The sequence below is a fragment of the Notechis scutatus genome, chromosome 1 (genome assembly GCF_049901735.1).
Source record: "Notechis scutatus isolate UNSWTSFEM ecotype Mainland chromosome 1, rNotScu1.2, whole genome shotgun sequence".
Lineage (NCBI taxonomy): Eukaryota > Metazoa > Chordata > Lepidosauria > Squamata > Elapidae > Notechis > Notechis scutatus.
This window is the reverse complement of record NC_142009.1, coordinates 290,188,977-290,210,861: the sequence shown is the minus strand read 5'-3', so window position 1 is coordinate 290,210,861 and position 21,885 is coordinate 290,188,977. Positions and strand designations below refer to the sequence as shown.

The following is a 21,885-nucleotide window of genomic DNA, read 5'->3' as shown; positions in this document are numbered from 1 at the left end:
AATAGGGGTCCTCTTTTTTTACCCACCTCGGAAGGACGGAAAGCTTGAGTCAACCTTGAGCTGCTAACCATAACTAAGCACTGACCCACCACTCCATAACAAACATATTCCGGTTACTTTTTTTCCCCCGCAAGAAAATCACCCATTATTCCGAAACGAACGAACGAACCCAGCACCTGTTCCGAAAATATTTTAATATCCCCCCCCTTGCCTACTACCGCGTTTGTTAGAAGAGCGCCCTACTCTCAGTATCCGCCGGGTGCGGTCACTAAACCGAGGCCTGAGCTTCCGGAAACTCCGCCCCAACTCTCTGACGCCGGTTGCCTTGTTACGCGGCCCCGGCTCTCAACGGAGCGGCCGGGGGCTCGGTTTGCATCAGGGTGGGCTGGGGCTGGGTCGTCTCTTCTCTAGGCGGGAGAAGAGCTCGGCATGAATAAGTCGGAGATGGCGGACGAAGCTCTCTTCCTCTTGTTGCACAACGAAATGGTGTCCGGGCTTTACCGCGCCGCCGAGCAAGGCGATGGGGTGAGTGTGAAGTTTCTTCTCGCGGGTAGGAAAAAAGAAGGGAGCCCTTCGGGATTCCGGTTTGAGACCAGCTGCTCCTCCTCCTGAAGAGCCCAGGGCTGCTTCCAACTTCCAAACAGCTCTTTAGGCTGAGCAAGCGGGGCGCCTCTTTGGGGGTCGTGCGGCGGGGGGCCTGCCCGCAGTTTCTGTCAGGTTTCAGGGGCAGAACAGATAACTTAGACGGCGAACCCGGCGGTTTTTCGGGAGAAATCCGAACAGGAGGGTGGGCACCGCTGGATTCATACGTTTCTCTTCCCGTCGTCGGCTGTGGAGGTTCTGGGTAACCCGGAATACTAGTGGGAGGGATGATTTGAAGGGAACAGAACATGGTTTGTTGTCATAGTCTTATTCTACCCAAAGAAATGGTCTGGTTCATTTTTTTTTAAAAAATGTCCCACCTTATTTTTCTATTGGTAAATGTATGGATTTACTTTTACAGATAAGTCCTTGACTTGTGACTGCAATTGAGCCCAAAATTCCTGTTGCTAAGCAAGACAGTTAAGTGAGTTTTGCCCCATTGTACACCCTTTCTCACCACCCTTGTTAAGTGAACTACCGCAGTTAGTAACTTAACACCGGTGGTTAAGTTACTTGTCAGAAGGTCACAAAAGTTGATCACATGATCCCTCAGTACATTGCAGCTGTCATAACTAGGAGTCAGTTGCCAAGTGTCTGCATTTTGATCACGTGACCATAGGGATGCTGCAATTGTCACAAGTGTGAGAACCAGTCATAAATTCCTTTTTTCAGTGCTGTTGTAATTCCAAGAGGTCACTAAATGAATTGTTACAAGCTGAGGACTATGTGTACTTATTTATGAAGTTCCGTTCTTATAATGCATAATGCCTGCTCTTTTGGGGGGGATAGAGTAGATTCTGTCACTTGAATGAATGACAAAAACTTCACATTTGGAGGAGTTGTAAATCCCTATTCCTGCCAGTCCTGTTGGATGACTACAGAAGAGGCAAAGCCCAACAGACTTGACTTTTTATGAAAGCTGACACAGTCTTGTTTCTTTTGCTAGTGGAATTTATCTTGATATCCAGTGAAGTGGCTTTGGGTACACCCGCCCACCCCTGCAATTTTGACAGTACCAGCCTTTCTGATCCCCCATGATTGTGTTTTTGCTACAAACACTAACAATTGTCTCTTATTAGCACAATACTGTAAAAGGATAACAGGTGCAATGTTTATCTCAGATGTATTGCTCTTACATGACAAATGTCACAATTGCGTTCATTTTGATTCTACTTTAAAATAGTTGAGAGAATAAGTAGAAGCGTTTAAAACCATTTTAAAATAGATTATGACTGCAAGGTTCTCTTTTTGTAATTATAGGAAAATGGACGTTGTATTACAAAATTGGAAAACATGGGATTTAGAGTAGGACAAGGATTAATAGAAAGGTGAGTGCAGTGTTTATTTTCTCTTTTGACTACTTTTATTTTTTTACCATGGAGTTGTGTAATCTGTGGTGCCAGGGTCAAATGCTATTTCCCCAATCCCATTTTTATAGTCCTTGGACCACCTTGGCTAAAAATGTAACTGTTTTTATCTATTTGGAATGGTAAATAGCTGAAACTGTAGTGCAATGCCTAAAATAGGCATATTACACTAAGAATAAACTTTTGGGGTTCTTGTTGACATTATCCAGTTTATAGTCCTGTGAGCTTCTAAAATTAAGTATGGCCATTGGCCATGGCCTTCTTAAAGGACCAGAGTAAAATACTAAAGCTAGATCTTATATTGCCAGTTAGGAAGAGTGTGATTTGGATTGGTGTTTTTATCATTATAAAATACATAAGTTGTTATATTTTATAATTAATGTCAAGGAAATTATTGTTTGTACTACCCTATATGAAGATGATTAAGTGCTGTTGCTATTTGGGTTCCTTTCCTTTAGGTTCACAAAAGATACTGCCCGATTCAAAGATGAATTAGATATAATGAAGTTTATTTGCAAAGATTTTTGGACTACTGTATTCAAAAAACAAATTGATAATCTCAGGACTAATCATCAGGTATTGTAAGAATGAATAATGACTTGTAGAACAAGGAGTCAAACTATATTCAATTGCTGCGCTATTCTGTTCCTTTTCAGACATTTCAATTCAGCGCATAGGTAAATGGATGTTATAGGAGTCACGTTTATTTTTACAGCAATGCAGTTATTTTTCTCCTTGATGAGCGTCAGCAGTATTTATAGTCTTGGATAATATTTTCCTACACTTTCATTGTAATCTTAAAAACATTAATAAAAATTTATAGTGATAATTGTTGAATATAAAAATTAATCTGCTAATATGAAGTTTACTATGGCCAGTTTAATCATTATAATAAGTTAATGATACATTATACAGCATAATCCACTGACTTCTGTTGACATTTCTTCTACGCTCAAAAGAAATGTCTACATTTCTGTGAATCTAGGATGTATCCCAATTCTGCTAAATACATATAGATGCATAGTAAATCACTTGCTAACATACTACTAAATGTTTGAGTCAGCTAACAATCCCCTTCTCATGAAACATTGATTTGAAGATTTTAAGTAATAAGAGAGTTTCTTTTTGTCTTTCTTGTCATAATAAAATTATAAGTGCAAATTACTACTTCATTTGGCATATCTAGATCTCAGTTTGCCTGTGTACACTAGTACAATGTTTATATTCTGCTTTTCAAATGCATCTTTTATTTCCTATCAAATTTCTTAGGTCATGTTTGATTACTAGTCACCTTTCTACCCCTTTGTTACCTTTTTAAAAATCCCTACTTCTCTAACCTTTGGTTATTTTCTACTAATCTGAAACCTTTTAAAAGTTTTTTAAAAAGTCTCTTTCTTTAAACACTGACTTGATTCTCTCATATTTTTTGGAACATGAGCCCAGTTGGACTTAAAAACTCTGAAAACTAGGCACTGACGGATTAATTTTTAAAGGTTGAAAACTTCTAAGTTGATTGAGGATAAAAGGACCATTGTTATAGTAGCAAAATTGCAAATGCATCCCTAATGAAAAATGTACAAACTCTTAATTTGGCTACATACTGGCAATCTTAACTAATTATATTGATATGTGGATCAGAGCTTTCTAAGAAATGTTTGAATGTAACATTAAAATGAATAGCAGGATATAAATATATTAAAAAATTTAAAGTGGAAAATGTTCATTTCTGCAGGGTATCTATGTACTTCAGGATAACAAATTTCGTCTATTGACTCAAATGTCTGCAGGAAAGCAATATTTGGAACATGCCCCTAAGGTATGGGTATTGTATTATAGTCAAAGTAGCTTTAAAATGTCAGTTCTTAATAGATTGTTATTAAGCCCTCTGGCTCTGTGTCTCCATACATATGTCGGGAGGAAGATGAAATTGTGGTTTCCTGCTTCTTCTCTTTCTCTTATGTGCACAGGTAACATGTATATTAGGCATAATATACATCATATACAACCTGTGTTTTAGGCCTTATATGCATACTGTGTTGATTTGTCTGAATATATGAGGAGCTAAAGCCTGGTAAAATGAGGAACTGTGTAGTGCCTGCCAATCTTTTCTTCTTCACATCCAATTGAGGGAGAGTTCTGTTTTGATTCAATGGAATGTGAGTAGAAATATCTCCAGTCTTTGCTATTGAGTATTGCAAAATCTAAAAGCGAGGCATAGGGACAAATTTGGGAAGGGCATAGGATATTGTGCTAGCATATGCAGTCCAATAATTCTACGTGGGTTAAAATGTTATTTTTACCTTTGAACAATATAACCACCATACTGTTATTTTTAATTTGTGAGACTGTTGTGTGAAATTTGGAAGATAAATATTGGATGGGAAACATGTATAAAAAATGTAACAGTTAAAAGACCTTATTTTGTTGTTGGAAAAAGAGCCAAATGGCCCTTGCCATTCAAAATGGGTATGCTGATTCCAATCTCCTACATACCCTGGCTATTGTTTTTCCTATTCTGATAACCTTTAAGGTGTGCAATAATATGGTATAACTTCCATTGGAACTTGGGCAGAAAGATAAAAAATTATGTTTCAGAAATGGATCAAGTCCCAAACCTTTCCATTCTCAATACATTCCCTCCATCCCTTTACTATTATAGCCCTATTATGCTGTACTTTATTATCCTTCTGGGAATAATGATAAATATTTTTAAATGAAGTCTGAAACAGAAGCAAATATAATTAAAAGTGCGTCTGTCCAACTTTTACCTTATTGAATCATTAATTGTTTGAAATTTGATGCTTCTCTCTTTCCAGGCTACAAAAATAAGTATAAGTTTTAACTGTATTTTGAGATTAGAGTTTTACCATGAATATTCTGCCTTGATATATCTTGCAGTATTTGGCATTTACATGTGGACTAATTAGAGGTGCTTTATCAAATTTGGGAATAAAGAGTATTGTAACAGCTGAAGTTTCAACAATGCCTGCATGTAAGTATGTGCTGTATTAGCAAAATGAGATAAATCTGTTCTCCTGTGTAATTGTAAGAGAAAATAAGTGAAATTACAAAACAATTGCTTTGAAAATTCAGATACTAGAACCGAAAAGTATACTGTACCTTAATGTAAAATTAATGAGATGCCTAAGATGCATAAGGTAACAGTAGTTATTGGCAGTAATGTTCAGCTAAAATTGTCAAGTTGAACAAGATACCTGTTTCAATTCACAAATCTTTTCCAAATGTCTGGAGAGAGTTTTTCTCTACATGTGGTACAAAGCTGCATATAGTATATTTGTAGCACCAGGAATCAGAGCTACCTACTAGTTCTCTACTAGCTTCTACAATTATGGTAGTTTCTCTGTTTGACAACTGTATGAAAATAGAGAGTGCTGAATTATGTTCAAATTTAGATAGGAAATAATGAGATTTTTAGAATGTGAAAGTAATCAGTTGAGAAGGAAACAGATTGTAGTCTCATACTTGACTCCAGATAAGTTCTACTCATCAAGGCAGTGAACAGACTGCATTGTAAAATATAAATTGAAATGAACCTGAATATTAATAGAATTTATAGAAGTACATAAGGTTGTTTCTGATAAAACAAATATTCCTTAACATGTTTTTTTGTTTGCAGGTAAATTTCAGGTGATGATACAGAAGATGTAAATATAAAATTCATTCTGTTGCTCTGTAAAATGGCAAAATGAACTGTATTTTATTTATAAAGCACATGAAGCTATTTTTTATTGTATTATTTGTCAAATACATTTTTTCCAGAAGTGATTAAGTGCAATTTTTCATAATTTGCTGGTAGATTTTTAATTATCTACAATTTGTGGCCATGAATATGAATGTTTCATGTTTGTAAGGATGAATAAAATATCCTAAATAAATGCTAAGCCAAATATAGCCAAATCTTATATAATTTCAATTTTGCAGTATTGAAATGGGTAAGGGCCATAGAGCTGAGAATGGTACTCCTGCTTTTCACTTCCAGAAAGAGTTTAGATATATTCCATACACAATAAAATTGCTTCAAGTGATCTTGCATAGTTTTTAAAATGCTGCATTTGCTTATCTAGCTGAAAGTTTCAAAATTACATAAACAATGTTAATCTAACAATTAAGCTTGAACTAGGTAGTTATTGTTCCAAATCATATTTAATGGGTGTATATAAGGTGTTGTCTGCTAGTTATTGAAGTAATACAGATAAGTCTCATGCATTGCTAGAGTTTACATTTTGATTTACTGGATTTTCTTTGTAAGGTTGACACTTCAAATAAGAACTTCAAATTAATGGTTTTGACATATTGGAATTAAAAACAGTGAAGTAGCAGCAGGGTAACATCAAAACTGCCAATGAGTATACCCGAGTTGTATTTAGAAACCCTGCTCATCAAACTGAAATTGATAGTACATGGATACAATAACAAGAAGACAGAATGATCGAACACCTTATATTCAAGAAGTAACCTTTTGCTCATAACTAAATACATCTCTCAGAAAGATGCAGTCATTGATGTGGACTAGTTAAGGATTTGCCAGACGTAATAGTCAGAATCTAGCATGTTAGCAACAGAGGCTTATTTATTGTTCATTCTTATCTGTTTCCAATCTTATGAAAAAGGTTATTGCAATAGTTGGTGTGCAATTTGCAGATGGCTAGGAGATCCTATGTACAGATGATTCTGGAGCATCCTTTCCTGGACTGGAAGGAAATTTGCTCAATTACTCAACCCTTGGTTACCAGCTGTTTGGATTATTGCAGTATGCTCTACATGGGACTGCCCTTGAAGACTTGGAAGTTACAACTGGTCCAGAATGTGATGGTGCATGTGGTGATGGGAGCTCCTAGGTTTACTCACATAACATTGTGTGACCTTCATTGGCTGTCCGTTTCCTTCTGGGTGCAGTCCAATCTCTTATTACCTTTAAAGTCTTACAGCACAAGGCTAAGTAATCTGTGGGACTTCCTCTTCCAAAGGACTCATCCTACCAGATCAGAAAGGGTGGGACACTCCTACTCCCTTAAACATTGCAATCTTATGGCATCTAAAAAGCATGGCTTTTCTGTGGAACTCCTTGAAGTTTGTCTAAAAGGTGCTTTTTCAAAAGGCAACTGGACTGTTTTTCCTTGAAGACATTTTGCTTCTCATCCAACAAGCTGCTTCAGTTCTGAAGAATTGAAGAAACAGAACTGAAGAAGCTTCTTCGGATGAGAAGCAAAACTTCTTAAAAGAACAAAGTCCAGTTGCCTTTTGAAAAAACACCTTTCAGGCAACTGACCTGAATTATTGAGAACCTCCACAGATACCTTGAAGTCTGGTAGGCCTCTACCCTTCTATAAAGTATGAAGGGGGATATCCCCCTATGAGTGGGATAGGATGAGGTAAATTAGATGATTTAACATGGATGTTGGGACCTTCAGCTTGTTGCTGGATTTTTAATATTTATAGTTTAATGTATTATGTTGTATTGTTTTAATTACTGATTGGGAGCAGCTCAGAGTTTGATTTAAGATGGCTATAGTAAATGTTAACATATACAGGTGAAACTTGAAAAATTAGAATATCGTGAAAAAGTTTTTATTTCAGTGATGCAACTTAAAAGGTGAAACTAATATATGAGATAGACTCATTACATGCAAAGCAAGATAGTTCAAGCCGTGATTTGTCATAATTGTGATGATTATGGCTTACAGCTCATAAAAACCCCAAATCCACAGTCTCAGAAAATTAGAATATTACATGCAATCAATAAAACAAGGATTGTACATAGAACAATATCGGACCTCTGAAATATATAAGCATGCATATGTACTCAATACTTGAGTACATACTTGGGCTCCTTTTCCGGCACTTACTGCCTCAATGCGGCATGACATGGAAGCTATCAGCCTGTGGCACTGCTGAGGTGTTATGGAAGACCAGGATGCTTCAATAGTGGCCTTCAGCTCTTCTGCATTGTTCGGTCTCATGTCTCTCATCTTTCTCTTGGCAATTCCCCATAGATTCTCTATGGGGTTCAGGTCAGGTGAGTTTGCTGGCCAGTCAAGCACAGTAATCTCACAGTCATTGAACCGGATTTTGGTGCTTTTGGCAGTGTGGGCAGGTGCCAAGTCCTGCTGGAAAATGAAGTCAGCATCCCCATAAAGCTCGTCTGTGGAAGGAAGCATGAAGAGCTCCAAAATCTCCTGGTAAACGGCTGTGTTGACCCTGGACTTAATGAAGCACAGTGGACCAACACCAGAAGATGACATGGCTCCCCAAATCAACAGACTGTGGAAACTCCACACTGGACTTCAAGCATCTTGCAGTGTGTGCATTCTTCCTCCAGACTCTGGGTCCTTGGTTTCCAAATGAGATGCAAAAGTTGCTCTCATCAGAAAAGAGGACTTTGGACCACTGAACAACAGACCAGTTGTTTTTATTTAGCCCAGGTAAGACTTGACGAGAAATATGACATTTGAAGCCCATGTCCAGGATCCATCTGTGTGTGGTGGCTCTTGATGCACTGACTCCAGCCTCAGTGCACTCCTTGTGAAAGTCCCCAACACTTTGGAATGGCCTTTTCTTGACAATCCTCTCCAGGCTGGGGTCCCTGCTGCTTGTGCACCTTTTTCTTCCACACTTTTCCCTTCCACATAACTTTCTATTAATGTGCTTTGATACAGCACTGTGGGAACATCCAACTTCTTTTGCAATGACCTTTTGAGGTTTTCCCTCCTTATAGAGGGTGTCAATGATGGTTTTCTGCACAACTGTCAGGTCCGCAGTCTTTCCCATGATTGTGCTTCCTACTGAACCAGACTGAGAGACCATTTAAAGGCTCAGGAACCCTTTGCAGGTGTTATGGCTAAATTAGCTGATTAGTATGGGACACTTTGAGCCTAGAATATTGAACCTTTTCACAATATTCTAATTTTCTGAGGTTGTGGATTTGGGGTTTTCATGAGCTGTAAGCAATAATCATCTCAATTATGACACATCACAGCTTGAATTATCTTGCTTTGCATGTAATGAGTCTATCTCATATAGTAGTTTCACCTTTTAAATTGCATTACTGAAATAAATGAACTTTTGCACGATATTCTAATTTTTTGAGTTTCACCTATAGATCAGGATTGAATTATGGAGTCCTTGTGCTCTCTGATATTATCTAGTTGGGTAGTTAAATATCTGCAAGCCAACAACCAAGATCTGACAATACCAAGGACTCCACTTTGATCAGGCTTTGCCACAATTCTACATACAGAATTAGTATTTGATTTTGTCAACCTATTAGTCAAAGGAAGTTGTATAGATCAGCTTGGTATCAGGACTGGATTTACGGAAGGATCATAGCAGCTGGGAACACCTGGGTGAATTTTGTTGTTCTTCGAAGTTAAGCAGGTTTGTACCCTTGTTCAGACTTGAAGGGGGGACAAATAAGAAATCCCAGAGCTTTAGGGTAGACTGGACAGTTGAGAAACATTCTGAAGAAAGGCAGTGGCAAACTATTTCCATGGTGTTTCCAAGAGAACAATGTGGATTCATTGTCTGAATTAAGACAGTATTTTAAAGCCTCCATGTTTACACTTAAATGTTTTAAAATGTTATTGTTCAACATAAATAGCCTTTTTGATTAGTTTGCTTTAATTCTGGGTTTTAATAAGACACTGATTCATTGTGTAGTACCTCAAAGAGAGACACATAGTTTGTATGTAGATCAAACAAGCTGAATTATGGACAATAGTTTGTAAGAAAATATTTTATTAACATCTCTACTTGCTAAAATCAGTTTATTTTCTTTAAAAAAAATCAAGTATCCACTAAGGTCACATTGGAACATGTGGTGCATCCATTCTTCATACTTCGATCTGAAAGTACTGCCTGTCTGCCTGCCTGTGAAAGATTAACAACTTGTGCATGTATAGTTTTCAGATGTTTATCAGGATGCCTCGTCAGCCAGGTCATATTGGTCAAAATACCTGTTAGGTGGGAGGAAAAAAATCCACGAATATTACAAATATTACTATAATCTTGAAGACACATCTTGAATAAATGTAAGAAAGAAAGGCAGTATTTCACTGTATAGCTTGTTTCGATTTCCATTTAGTTGGATACTGATATGAGAATTATACTATTTTAACTACTCTTCAGTGTGTTTCAATGCAGGACACCCTGAATTGATCTTTGCATGGAATCATAGATCATGTGATTCAAGGCCTAGCATTTGAAGCTAGGACAGCATGGAGAGATCTTATAAAAGAGGCTGCAATCATCATTGTATTTTATTATGCAATTTTAAGCACTCGTCTCTTTACAATACATAATACTGAGGAGACATGAGAAAGGCACAGGTGAAATCAGAGAAAGAGAAATGATATGGCTGTATATTATTGCCAATGAATGTTGTAATATTATATAACATAATCCAACAATTGATTTACTCCTTTTTAAGTCTCTGGAAAGAAACAAAATATAGAGTTGGGTAAAATTACAATTATTATTGCAAAGCAATGCTCATGTAAGTAATGGTACAGACTTGAGAATAATGGTGGAGATTGATTTCTTTAATTAGTATACTAATTAAATTAATTTGCCATACCTTCCAACCAAACAAATCAGCAAGTTTAGAGCAGATACTTTTTCATCATTCTTGTTCTCCTGCATTAGAGGGAAGAAAAGTATTTAAGTAGTTTGTTTCTCCAAATTTCAAGCAATTGTCTTATGTCAACAACTGTGACAAATTTCCAACAAATTACGATGCATTTTGGCAACTATCTGTGATTGATAGCTCTACTAAACATACTTCTAGAAAACACTTTTAGATATTCATTAAATTCATCAAAGACTAAACAACGTCAACATTTTGAACAGTTAGTATAACTGGTATTGTCCTTTTCTCAAGTTTTGACTATCATTCTGAAATATCAAACTAACAAATGAAAAATGTACATATTTCAAGGAAATGATGGCTTCAAATTATTAGCATGATCAGGATCTTCTAATATTCCTCTTCAATTATCAACTAATTCAGCTTACCTCCAGAACTCTCACTTCAGAGCATTTCCTAGCCAGTTGTCGAATTAGAGAGTGAGCCTCTGGTAATAATGGTTTCTCCAGACAAGCTAACAAAGCATAAAGCCATCTGCCCTAGAGAAATGTTAAGAAATTGCAATAAGAATTTAAAGATAAAATTATCTTTGCATTGCTTCTTTGTATCTCTATGAACACATCCATGTCAGTTTATTGGCAACAATGCAAACCATTTACCTTGTCATCTGTTTTTCTTTTTTGTTTTCCTACACTGCTCAAAAACATAAAGGGAACACAAAAATAAGACATCCTAGATCTGAATGAATGAAATATTCTTATTAAATACTTTGTTAATTACATAGTTGAATGTGCTGAAAACAAAATCACACAAAAATTATAAATGGAAATCAAATTTAGCAACCCATGGAGGTCTGGATTTGGAGTTACACTCAAAATTAAAGTGGAAAAAAACACTACAGGCTGATCCAAGTTTGATGTAATGTCCTTAAAACAAGTCAAAATGAGGCTCAGTAGTGTGGCCTCCACGTGCCTGTATGACCTCCCTACAACGCCTGGGCATGCTCCTGATGAGGTGGCGGATGGTCTCCTGAGGGATCTCCTCCCACACCTGGACTAAAGCATCCCCCAACTCCTGGACAGTCTGTGGTGCAACGTGGCGTTGGTGGATGGAGCGAGACATGATGTCCCAGATTTGCTCAATTGGATTCAGGTCTGGGGAACAGGCGGGCCAGTCCATAGCATCAATGCCTTCGTCTTGCAGGAACTGCTGACACACTCCAGCCACATGAGGTCTAGCATTGTCTTGCATTAGGAGGAACCCAGGGCCAACCGCAGCATATGGTCTCACAAGGGGTCTGAGGATCCCATCTCAGCACCTAATGGCAGTCAGGCTACCTCTGGCGAGCACATGGAGGGCTGTGCAGCCGCCTAAACAAATGCCACCCCACACCATTACTGACCCACTGCCAAAGCGGTCATGCTGGAGGATGTTGCAGGCAGCAGAACGTTCTCCACAGCGTCTCCAGACCCTGTCACGTCTGCCACGTGCTCAGTGTGAACCTGCTTTCATCTGTGAAGAGCACAGGGCGCTAGTGGTGAATTTGCCAATCTTGGTGTTCTCTGGCAAATGCCAAATGTCCTGCATGGTATTGCGCTGTAAGCACAACCCCCACCTGTGGACGTCGGGCCCTCATAATACCCTAATGGAGTCTGTTTCTGACCGTTTGAGCAGCCCCATGCACATTTGTGGCCCGCTGGAGGTCATTTTGCAGTGCTCTGGCAGTGCTCCTCCTGTCCCTCTTTGCACAAAGGCTATCTCCTGGTAGGGCCTCCATGCTCTGGACACTACGCTGACAGACACAGCAAACCTCCTTGCCACAGCTCGCATTGATGTGCCATCCTGGATGAGCTGCACTACCTGAGCCACTTGTGTGGGTTGTAGACTCCATCTCATGCTACCACTAGAGTGAAAGCACCGCCAGCATTCAAAAGTGACCAAACCATCAGCTAGAAAGCATAGGAACTGAGAAGTGGTCTGTGGTCACCACCTGCAGAACCACTTCTTTATTGGGGATGTCTTGCTAATTGCCTATGCTTTCCACCTGTTGTCTGTTCCATTTGCACAGCATGTGAAATTGATTGTCAATCAGTGTTGCTACCTAAGTGGACAGTTTGATTTCACAGAAGTGTGATTGACTTGGAGTTACATTGTGTTGTTTAAGTGTTCCCTTTATTTTTTTGAGCAGTGTATTTTCAATACAGATTTGGGATTTCCTAGTGGTCCCTGCTTCAAGCAGTAATTAGGTTTAGTTTTGTTATTAAAGTTTTTTAAATGAGATTTTAAGAAACCACTAAACTTCACTTGGAGGGAAAATAGATTGTTTTTGAAGGCATGGTGATAAGACCACAGGTAAATAGGCACAAAGATCAAAATCAATTAATGCAGATATTTAATAGAACTTATAGATGAAAGAGGACCAGTCTTTTCAGAATCTGGGTATGACTGCACAAAGCCAGTACACATTTTAAAAACCTTGTACAGTAATGGCTTATGAGGCTTTGTGTGAAAATGGTAAATTGTTTTACAGATTTCACATGAGAACTATAATATTTTGTATTCAAATAAAAAAATTTAATGAGAAGGACTGAGAAAGCAATTCAGGGTACAGTGGGTGCTGACTTGCTATTCCTTTGTCGAGTCTTGTGTACAGCATGAACTAACTACAGTATAGAAATTGAAATACTCTTCAATGTTGTAACAAACAGGTTTAAAATTTAGCTTTAGAGATGCAATTTAAAAGTTACAGGTTTTAATTCAATTTTTATACAACTATGATATACATTGAATCAATATGAAAGGAATATAGATACTAAGAAATGAAGGCAATTCAAAATTCTAAGAGCCCATTTAAATCACTCATTTTAGGGGGACATATCCTTTTTATAGGTTTATTCAAAGCTAGAGAAGTACTCATGTTGACAATTCCAGATTAAAATCAATTATTAATAAACCAATTAATTTCCTTCAATTTTAATTTCAATGGGGATAATGCCTCTTATAACATAAAACTGCAAGTTACCAGTTCTGGAGTAAATTCTTTTTCCACCAGCCAGTTTGTCAAGTATTCTAAGACACTGGTCACTGTTGCCTTTTAGAATAGAAAAACAGCTGTTACAATTTTGCATGGTGGTTTGTTCTTTCCCAGTGCACTGCACAGATTTATAATTAGACATTTTATACAAATGCTAGAAGAATTCAATATATGAGTAATTACTACAAAAAAGTAATTTTTTTTAATCTTATGAAATAGTTGCTGAAACAGCTTGTCCAAAAAAGAATTTTGAAAAGTAAGCAAGATAGTATAATGAAAATATATACTATAGTTTTTATATATTAAAGCAAATTAAAAGATCCATTAGGATTACAGACAAAAGAAATCAAACTTTCACCCCTTCTGTTAATCTTTTGTTTACATCTTTTTTTTGTAACACTGTCTCTTTTCTAAGGTATGTTACTGGATTCTTTGGGTTATAGGCTCTCCTAATCATTTTTTTAATGTTCACAGCAAAATGGAAAATTGTTTTGTTTCAAGTGAAAGGGGATCATATAAATTTATATAAAAAGGGAAATAACTATGTATGTCACTGATTCCTATTAGGATACTTTCTATTATAATTATGATTATTAGTAAGTGATCTGAGAGAAACCTGAGGCCGGAAAACATTGCTTCTCCATCAAAGAAGCTATGTTACAGAACAGCCTCTCTTCAGCAGATAGATTCAGTGGGAATTTTCCAGAAGCTTTTAAAGGCACAATTCATCTGGAGAATCTCTTAAGAAATGGTTATTCTTAATTGTGTAAAATGTTAATTTGTTGTTAGCTGTCGTAAGTGTAGAAAATTCACACACATATAATTAAAACAATCCGTCTATATCTGAATAAATGATAGAAGAGCTATAAAAATTTGGCCATCAACAAAGCAAATATTACTTTACTGAACTCTCTGAAATTCCTGATGCCTTGTTAGCTGCAGCCTAGCAGGTCAAAAAGGGAAATAGAAAATTATTTGTGTCCCTCCATCTTTTATGGGCCTTTTAAAAAAATCTTTCCTCTTATTACAAAACAATTTAGATCTAACATATTTAAAACATACTTATCACTATTTTACGGCTAAGAATCTTCAGGGTTCTTCAGATCTTGAGCAATACATTTCTATTTGGGATTACAAATAGTCCTGGACTTACAACCATTCATTTAATGGCCATTTGAAGTTGTAACAGCACAACAAAAAGTGATTTACATTTTTTCACACTTATGACCATTGCAGCATATCCATAGTCACACGATCAAAATTGAAGTGCTTGGCATGTGGTTCATATTTATGACGGTTGCAGTGTCCTTTTGCAATCTCTGATAAAGTCAAAGTCAGATTCACTTAATAATTCTAGCAAGAAAAGTCATAAAATGAGGCAAAATTAACTGTTTCACTTAGCAACAGAAATTTTGGGCTCAATTATGATTGAAAGTCAAGGACTACCTCTATCCAAGTTCAGGTTTTTGAAGCATGCTATGGAGGCAGGTAGAGAAAAAAAGGTAGATTCACCACACCAAGACTGAATGGAAATGAAACCGACAATAAAAGTAAAGTACCTGATTCATTCTGCTAACAATGCTCAGCAATGGAGGAAAGCCAATCTGAATGAAAAGAAACAAAAATATGTTGGATTTTAAAAAATGGTTGGAAACCTAAATACTTAAATTAATTTCAGATCTGAACACTAGTGTGCAATTGTCATTTTTTAGGAGAGATTGTATAGATATTTCCAACATTTAGAGCTTTGTTAAAATAAATTTTATTTATTGAAAACATTTACATAGCTGCGCATCTTATGCCAACTTCTGTGTGGCTTTCATAATGTAATTAAACTCTAGAAATATATGCAACAAATACTATTTGCTTCTCTTGAAGTTTACATTTCCAAAACCAGTTCCTGATATCTATTTATCTAAACATCAAAGCCTGCTTTTCTAATGTATATGCATAACCATATTCCCCACAAGTAAAACCAGTACATAATTAAGCTCATTTGAAAGAGAAATACCCCACCAAAAATACAATCTCCAATACAATAATGTTATTCTTCTTAGTAATAGTTTTCTAAAATGGCTCCTAGGGTAGTGTGGCCACTGAGAAGACCTGTTTAACCCTACCAAATGTGCTGCTAGTATCACTGGGATTCTGAATATTTTCTATTTAATATATAGAATCAATATTTTAGGTATATGCAGCAACAAGACAGACCCATTTTTTTGGATAAGGGATTATATTGTAAATATTTTAAGGATGATCATATGTACAATCTTCAATACAATATTTCAGAACATGCATGCAAACTCTGGATCAAAATATATCTATTTAAAGGTGATATAATTATTTAGGACAGATTTAATACTCACCTGTACATAATCAATTCCTGGACTTTCATCACTTGAGATTTGATCTGTTAATTCTAAATACAACTTTTCACCTAAGCAGAATTTTTTCCAACCTTCCTCATCATCTGTTGTGGGCTGAACAATTAAAAAAACAACAACTCAAGTTATGTTTCCTATTTCATAAATGGATTCGGGTTTGTTCTTTCCCCCCCTCCCACAAATATTTTCCTTTATCCAAAGTTCTGCAGCCTTTATTTTTAATTTAAAATAGTTAACGGAGGGTTGACGCAGGAGATCCAGGGCTGGGCTGGCTGGGCATCATCAGTAGCAGAAGGCACCCACAAAACAGGGGGAGGGGAAGGAGGCTGCCAGAGGAAAAAGTTTCATATTTTTAGCTGAAGAATGCTGTCAATGTATATATAAAGGCCTACACATGAACCAAATATAACTTCTGAACTCTATTTGAACCTCAGTGTGTAGGACTGCAGGCATCAGACTAGAAACCAGGAACTGAGTTCTAATCTTGTCTTAGGCACAAAGCCAGGTGGGGAACTCTCAGCCCTAGGAAGGAGGGAATGGCAAAGCACTTCTGAAAAAACATTGACAAAAAATCTGTATGGACTTGTTTAGGTGGCTTCTGAGAATCTGATACAATTGGAACAGAAGAAAAAAAAATCTTATATGTAAATTGATAGTATGCTGAAAATATATTTTACTTGCCATTGTTACATTGCTGTCCAAATGCTGTGCTTTCCAGTGATCCCTGTGCTTGTTCACACTCTAAAAGATAAACATTTGATCAATTAAAATATTCTAATTAACAAACATTTGATCACTTTAACATATATTTGCAGGTGGCAGACAGTATACATAGAAATGGCATTCTTCTCTCACACAACAAAAATACCTCTTCTATGATTATGCTTGCTGAACTATTCGTTTGGATTGATAAACATTCTGCTTTAGAGTGGCTATTCTTAGCCCTATGGAGATTTAATTATTACCTTCATTTATACAATCAATTAAATTTAAATCAGATCACAATCCTATTATTAAAAAGGATTTAGCAGGGATAGCATGCTTCAAATTCCCTTTATTAAATAAGTGATTTTGTTGGACCCAGAAATTCTAACCTTTTTGTTTAAGTGTCTACCCTGTAGAAAGGCAATCCCTCTTGACATCTAGATGGTCCCAATCCTTTTAAATTTTCATCTAGCACTAAAGACCTGGCTGTTTCCCCTGGCATTTGGGCCAGTAGACTAAGTGAGTTCTATTGGCTGATGTTGTTTTTATTGTAAATTGAGTTTGTTTATTGTTTGAGTTTGTTTACAACATTGGACATACACTGCTCAAAAAAATAAAGGGAACACAAAAATAAGACATCCTAGATCTGAATGAATGAAATATTCTTATTAAATACTTTGTTCATTACACAGTTGAATGTGCTGACAACAAAATCACACAAAAATTATCAATGGAAATCAAATTTAGCAACCCATGGAGGTCTGGATTTGGAGTTACACTCAAAATTAAAGTGGAAAAAAACACTACAGGCTGATCCAAGTTTGATGTAATGTCCATAAAACAAGTCAAGACGAGGCTCAGTAGTGTGTGTGGCCTCCACGTGCCTGTATGACCTCCCTACAACGCCTGGGCATGCTCCTGATGAGGTGGCGGATGGTCTCCTGAGGGATCTCCTCCCACACCTGGACTAAAGCATCCCCCAACTCCTGGACAGTCTGTGGTGCAACGTGGCATTGGTGGATGGAGCGAGACATGATGTCTCAGATTTGCTCAATTGGATTCAGTTCTGGGAAACGGGTGGGCCAGTCCATAGCATCAATGCCTTCGTCTTGCAGGAAGTGCTGACACACTCCAGCCACGTGAGGTCTAGCATTGTCTTGCATTAGGAGGAACCCAGGGCCAACCACACCAGCATATGGTCTCACAAGGGGTCTGAGGATCTCGATACCTAATGGAAGCAGGCTACCTCTGGCGAGCACATGGAGGGCTGTGCAGCCGCCTAAAGAAATGCCACCCCACACCATTACTGACCCACTGCCAAACCAGTCATGCTGGAGGATGTTGCAGGCAGCAGAAAGTTCTCCATGGTGTCTCCAGACCCTGTCACGTCTGTCACGTGCTCAGTGTGAACCTGCTTTCATCTGTGAAGAGCACAGGGCACCAGTGGCGAATTTGCCAATCTTGGTGTTCTCTGGCAAATGCCAAATGTCCTGCATGGTGTTTGGCTGTAAGCTCAACCCCCACCTGTGGACGTCGGGCCCTCATAACACCCTCATGGAGTCTGTTTCTGACTGTTTGAGCAGCCACATGCACATTTGTGGCCCGCTGGGGGTCATTTTGCAGGGCTCTGGCAGTGCTCCTCCTGTCCCTCCTTGCACAAAGGCGGAGGTAGCGGTCCTGATGCTGGGTTGTTGCCTTCCTACGGCCTCCTCCACGTCTCCTGATGTACTGGCCTGTCTCCTGGTAGCGCCTCCATGCTCTGGACGCTACGCTGACAGACACAGCAAACCTTCTTGCCACAGCTCGCATTGATGTGCCCTCCTGGACGAGCTGTACTACCTGAGCCACTTGTGTGGGTTGTAGACCTCATCTCATGCTACCACTAGAGTGAAAGCACCGCCAGCATTCAAAAGTGACCAAACCATCAGCCAGAAAGCATAGGAACTGAGAAGTGGTCTGTGGTTACCACCTGCAGAACCACTCTTTTATTGGGGATGTCTTGCTAACTGCCTATGCTTTCCACCTGTTGTCTGTTCCATTTGCACAACAGCATGTGAAATTGATTGTCAATCAGTGTTGCTACCTAAGTGGACATTTTGATTTCACAGAAATGTGATTGATTTGGAGTTACATTGTGTTGTTCCCTTTATTTTTTTGAGCAGTGTATATTATTTGGATTTTTATTCTAACTTTGGTTTTAATGCTGCATACCAGGGCCCCCACATTCTTCTCAATGACCCCCTTCATAAAGTTTCAAACTGTTCATTGATCTTCTAAGCATTTATTACAAGAAAATACATATTACTTTTCTATTACTGCAAACAACAATGACCAATAACACCATCAAACATCCACATCTGTCTATCCCAGATCCTTTGGAAGGACTTGATAGCAAGACAAAAATGCCAAATTGAGTTTGAACATCTGGCTGACTATGCAACAAACCATAATAGCAACAAAACCACTCTGCTTGAAACTGCCCATGTTCTTAGATGCCACTTTAATAATTCTTATATCATTGGTTTGGATTTGAATTAAGTTTGCATCTTGGATTGTAAATATAACTGTAGATTACTCGACATAACAACCAACAATCCTACGACCTTTGGGGATTGATATTGACCACTTAGCAGAACCCTGTTGTATATTATCCAGTGTCACCTTTGTTTTTACAAACTCTATAAATAAATTGTTATTTTATTTTGGTATTCACTTTATAACTGATATTTAAGCCTTAAAGTGGAATATTAGTACTAGTGCATTTAGTACTATTTTATTACATATGTATTTATACGTAAATGCAGTATAAAACCTAACTTTTCCCATAATATCAAGTTTGTGAGGCATAGTTGGCTGAGAGGCACCCAATGAGTTCTACACCTTGGAAAATCTCACTGATAGCAAACAACAATAGTAGTAAAGTGCCAGCTTCCTAAAAATGGGAATTATGGCTGTAAAGACCAGAATAAGCACATAAGAAACACTCAACATAAAATCACTTTTGTATACTTGCATGTATGTATGTATACCTGGCGTATGGTTGAAAAATGAGACACTTGTTGCTGTTGCCATTTCAGTGTTGGAGAGTATCCTTCAGGAGCAGGTTGACACCCTGAAAGCTAAAAAAAAAACACAGGCAACACAATGAGAATATTAAGAATGTCATATTAATTCACACAAACACATATTTTTTTTTCCAAAAATGCAGGACTACCTACAATGAAGGATTGTACTGTAAAGATGAAAGAATTTGCTTAAATGGCAACATTGATCTGTTTGATCATGGAGAAAACAATAAGTATTTTTCTAAAAGACTGGAAACATTTTAACTTTTTTTTATTAAAAATGGATAAAAATGCCTTGATGATTTTTGAATTTTCTGCTTGAAAAAGATCAAATATGGGAAAACATGAATTACGTGATGTAACTTGTTAAGGAGACGAGTGATATTAAGTATGCTGGTAACTGCTGTAAGAAAGATCAAGAAGTTGCTTCTTTAAATATTTTCCTTTTTCTTATTTTTACTGTACTTTTTAATCTTTTTTCTTAAACAGAAAAAATATAGAAAATAGAATTATCTTCTATCTGTTTAAAAATTCTAATAATAAAAGAATGCCATATTCAATGTTAAAACAGCCTTTTCCATTTTGTAGGACTAGCCACCATGCAGATGGATTATGGCAATCTTTTAATAGTATTATATTGTTCACATCCAATCACCATGAGAAGTATACTTGTACTTTATAATGTTTATAATAATGATTTTTTAAAAACCTACTGAAATATTTAGAGTCTGCTTCTTTTTCAGTTTCTTGGGATCAATCTGGGCCACAACAACATCAGGACATTTTGCAGCTTCAATCCTACAAAATAAAAATGTTTGCAATTTTAAGTGTTTTTTGATTTCTAATTAAACCTAATTTAGGAATTAAAGAATTAAGCCTGGCAAATCCTTAAAAATTATTCCAGCTTTGCCTGCTTATCAGTCTTGAGTTTTTCAAAATAAGACAAAGTGGATGGGATTGTTACATGTCAAAGACTCTATTCTAATGGATTACAGTTTGAACAAAACTAGGATATAGATTGAAATGCTGCCGTAATGAACTTAAGTTTTAAAATTGATTTAGATTCACGGCACAATGCAAAAATGTTTCAAGTGTTTTTCATTCCATTTAATCAAGCTTTGCAGATCATTTAATTATACTAGGTCTGCATGTCTTATTTATTGTTTGGAGAAGAGCCGAGAACCAATATTACTGAGTTAAACACACACACACACACACACAAATTAGCAAACCCCGAAAAATCACAATGAAAAGGCCAATATGAATGGATTCCAAGCCGCATTTCAGTATTATCCTATATTCATGCAGTAAATCCCAGCACCACCAAAGCAAACCGCCATATTGCATTACCAGTAGCAACACTATACTCAGGCGAATCTCTGAAGTACCTTGTCAGGTCCTACCAGAACCGTTCACCATTACAGAAAAAGCGCTTTACTCCCGCGCTTTACTCCCGCATAGGAGTAAATATAAATATAGCGCCCATTTCATATACATGTTAGCGCCGGGTTGACCCCATCCCACTTCGCCCACTCAACCAAGCGCAGTCCCATCCCCAAACCGCCTTCCCATCCAACGGCGAACGCCACCACCGACCAATAAACTTACTGGACCCGCTTTAAATACTCTTGGGGAGTTCGGGGGGGTACCGTGGGGTCGAAGTCTTCCGCGAGCTCGCAATCCTCTACAGGTAAGAGGCGGGGCATCAACTCTTCCACTGTAGACTCCATCGCGCCGCTCAAAGCGCGCCGCGGCCTCGCCCAGCACTGGCAACGCTCACGCGCAGAGATCCCGACGCTCCTGGCGGCGCCACGTTTGCGGCTGGCGAATCGAATCCAACCAAGTGCGCACGCGCGCGTTTTTTCGCTCCAGCCAGGGGCTGAATGTGAGCGGGGAGCGGGTGGTTTGATTTTCTTGAAGCTTCTCCCTTTTCGGAACCGAATAACTCGGCGCCGCGTTTTATTTTGTGTTTGGACGCTTTTCTGTCTGCAGTTCTAGCTCTAACGAGTGGAATTTCCTCAAGAGAGCTTGTGTAAACCGATTGCAGGTAGTCCTCGACTTACGACCACAAGGGAGCCCAGCATTT

The 21,885-nt window shown here is 37.8% G+C and overlaps 2 protein-coding genes across 3 annotated transcripts; one reads left to right on the top strand and one right to left on the bottom strand.

The window, feature by feature from the left end:
• Positions 1 to 302: 302 nt before the first annotated feature.
• Positions 303 to 5,905, top strand: TRAPPC6B (trafficking protein particle complex subunit 6B). 2 transcript variants are annotated; one of them, XM_026664466.2, is made up of 6 exons: positions 303 to 525; positions 1,903 to 1,970; positions 2,468 to 2,585; positions 3,742 to 3,825; positions 4,908 to 5,001; positions 5,647 to 5,905. In XM_026664466.2, exons 1-6 carry the CDS (start codon positions 430 to 432, stop codon positions 5,676 to 5,678), a joined length of 492 nt encoding a protein of 163 aa, XP_026520251.1. In that variant the 5' UTR covers positions 303 to 429; the 3' UTR covers positions 5,679 to 5,905. The 2 variants fall into 2 exon arrangements, with proteins under 2 accessions (XP_026520251.1, XP_087807987.1); XM_087951861.1 differs by lacking the exon at positions 3,742 to 3,825.
• A 3,845-nt stretch (positions 5,906 to 9,750) lies between these two features.
• GEMIN2 (gem nuclear organelle associated protein 2) lies at positions 9,751 to 21,630 on the bottom strand. The gene is made up of 10 exons (XM_026664463.2): positions 21,408 to 21,630; positions 20,513 to 20,597; positions 19,764 to 19,853; positions 16,711 to 16,770; positions 16,012 to 16,125; positions 15,205 to 15,249; positions 13,634 to 13,702; positions 11,040 to 11,150; positions 10,603 to 10,661; positions 9,751 to 9,982 (listed from the first exon to the last, which is right to left on the bottom strand). The coding sequence occupies exons 1-10, from the start codon at positions 21,527 to 21,529 to the stop codon at positions 9,943 to 9,945; spliced, it is 795 nt and encodes a 264-aa protein (XP_026520248.1). The 5' UTR covers positions 21,530 to 21,630; the 3' UTR covers positions 9,751 to 9,942.
• Between the last annotated feature and the right edge of the window lie 255 nt (positions 21,631 to 21,885).

Bases quoted from the DNA above. Each gene is read 5' to 3' on its own strand.
- TRAPPC6B (XM_026664466.2), top strand. From the start codon at position 430: ATGAATAAGTCGGAGATGGCGGACGAAGCTCTCTTCCTCTTGTTGCAC. The intron at 3,826-4,907 runs GTATGGGTATTG...TATATCTTGCAG, and splicing joins ATTTGGAACATGCCCCTAAG to TATTTGGCATTTACATGTGG. The intron at 5,002-5,646 runs GTAAGTATGTGC...TTTTGTTTGCAG, and splicing joins AGTTTCAACAATGCCTGCAT to GTAAATTTCAGGTGATGATA.
- GEMIN2 (XM_026664463.2), bottom strand. From the start codon at position 21,529: ATGGAGTCTACAGTGGAAGAGTTGATGCCCCGCCTCTTACCTGTAGAG. The intron at 19,854-20,512 runs GTAGGTTTTTAA...TTTTTTTTTTAG, and splicing joins AGCAGACTCTAAATATTTCA to CTTTCAGGGTGTCAACCTGC. The intron at 16,126-16,710 runs GCAAGTAAAATA...TTAATTGTTCAG, and splicing joins TGGACAGCAATGTAACAATG to CCCACAACAGATGATGAGGA.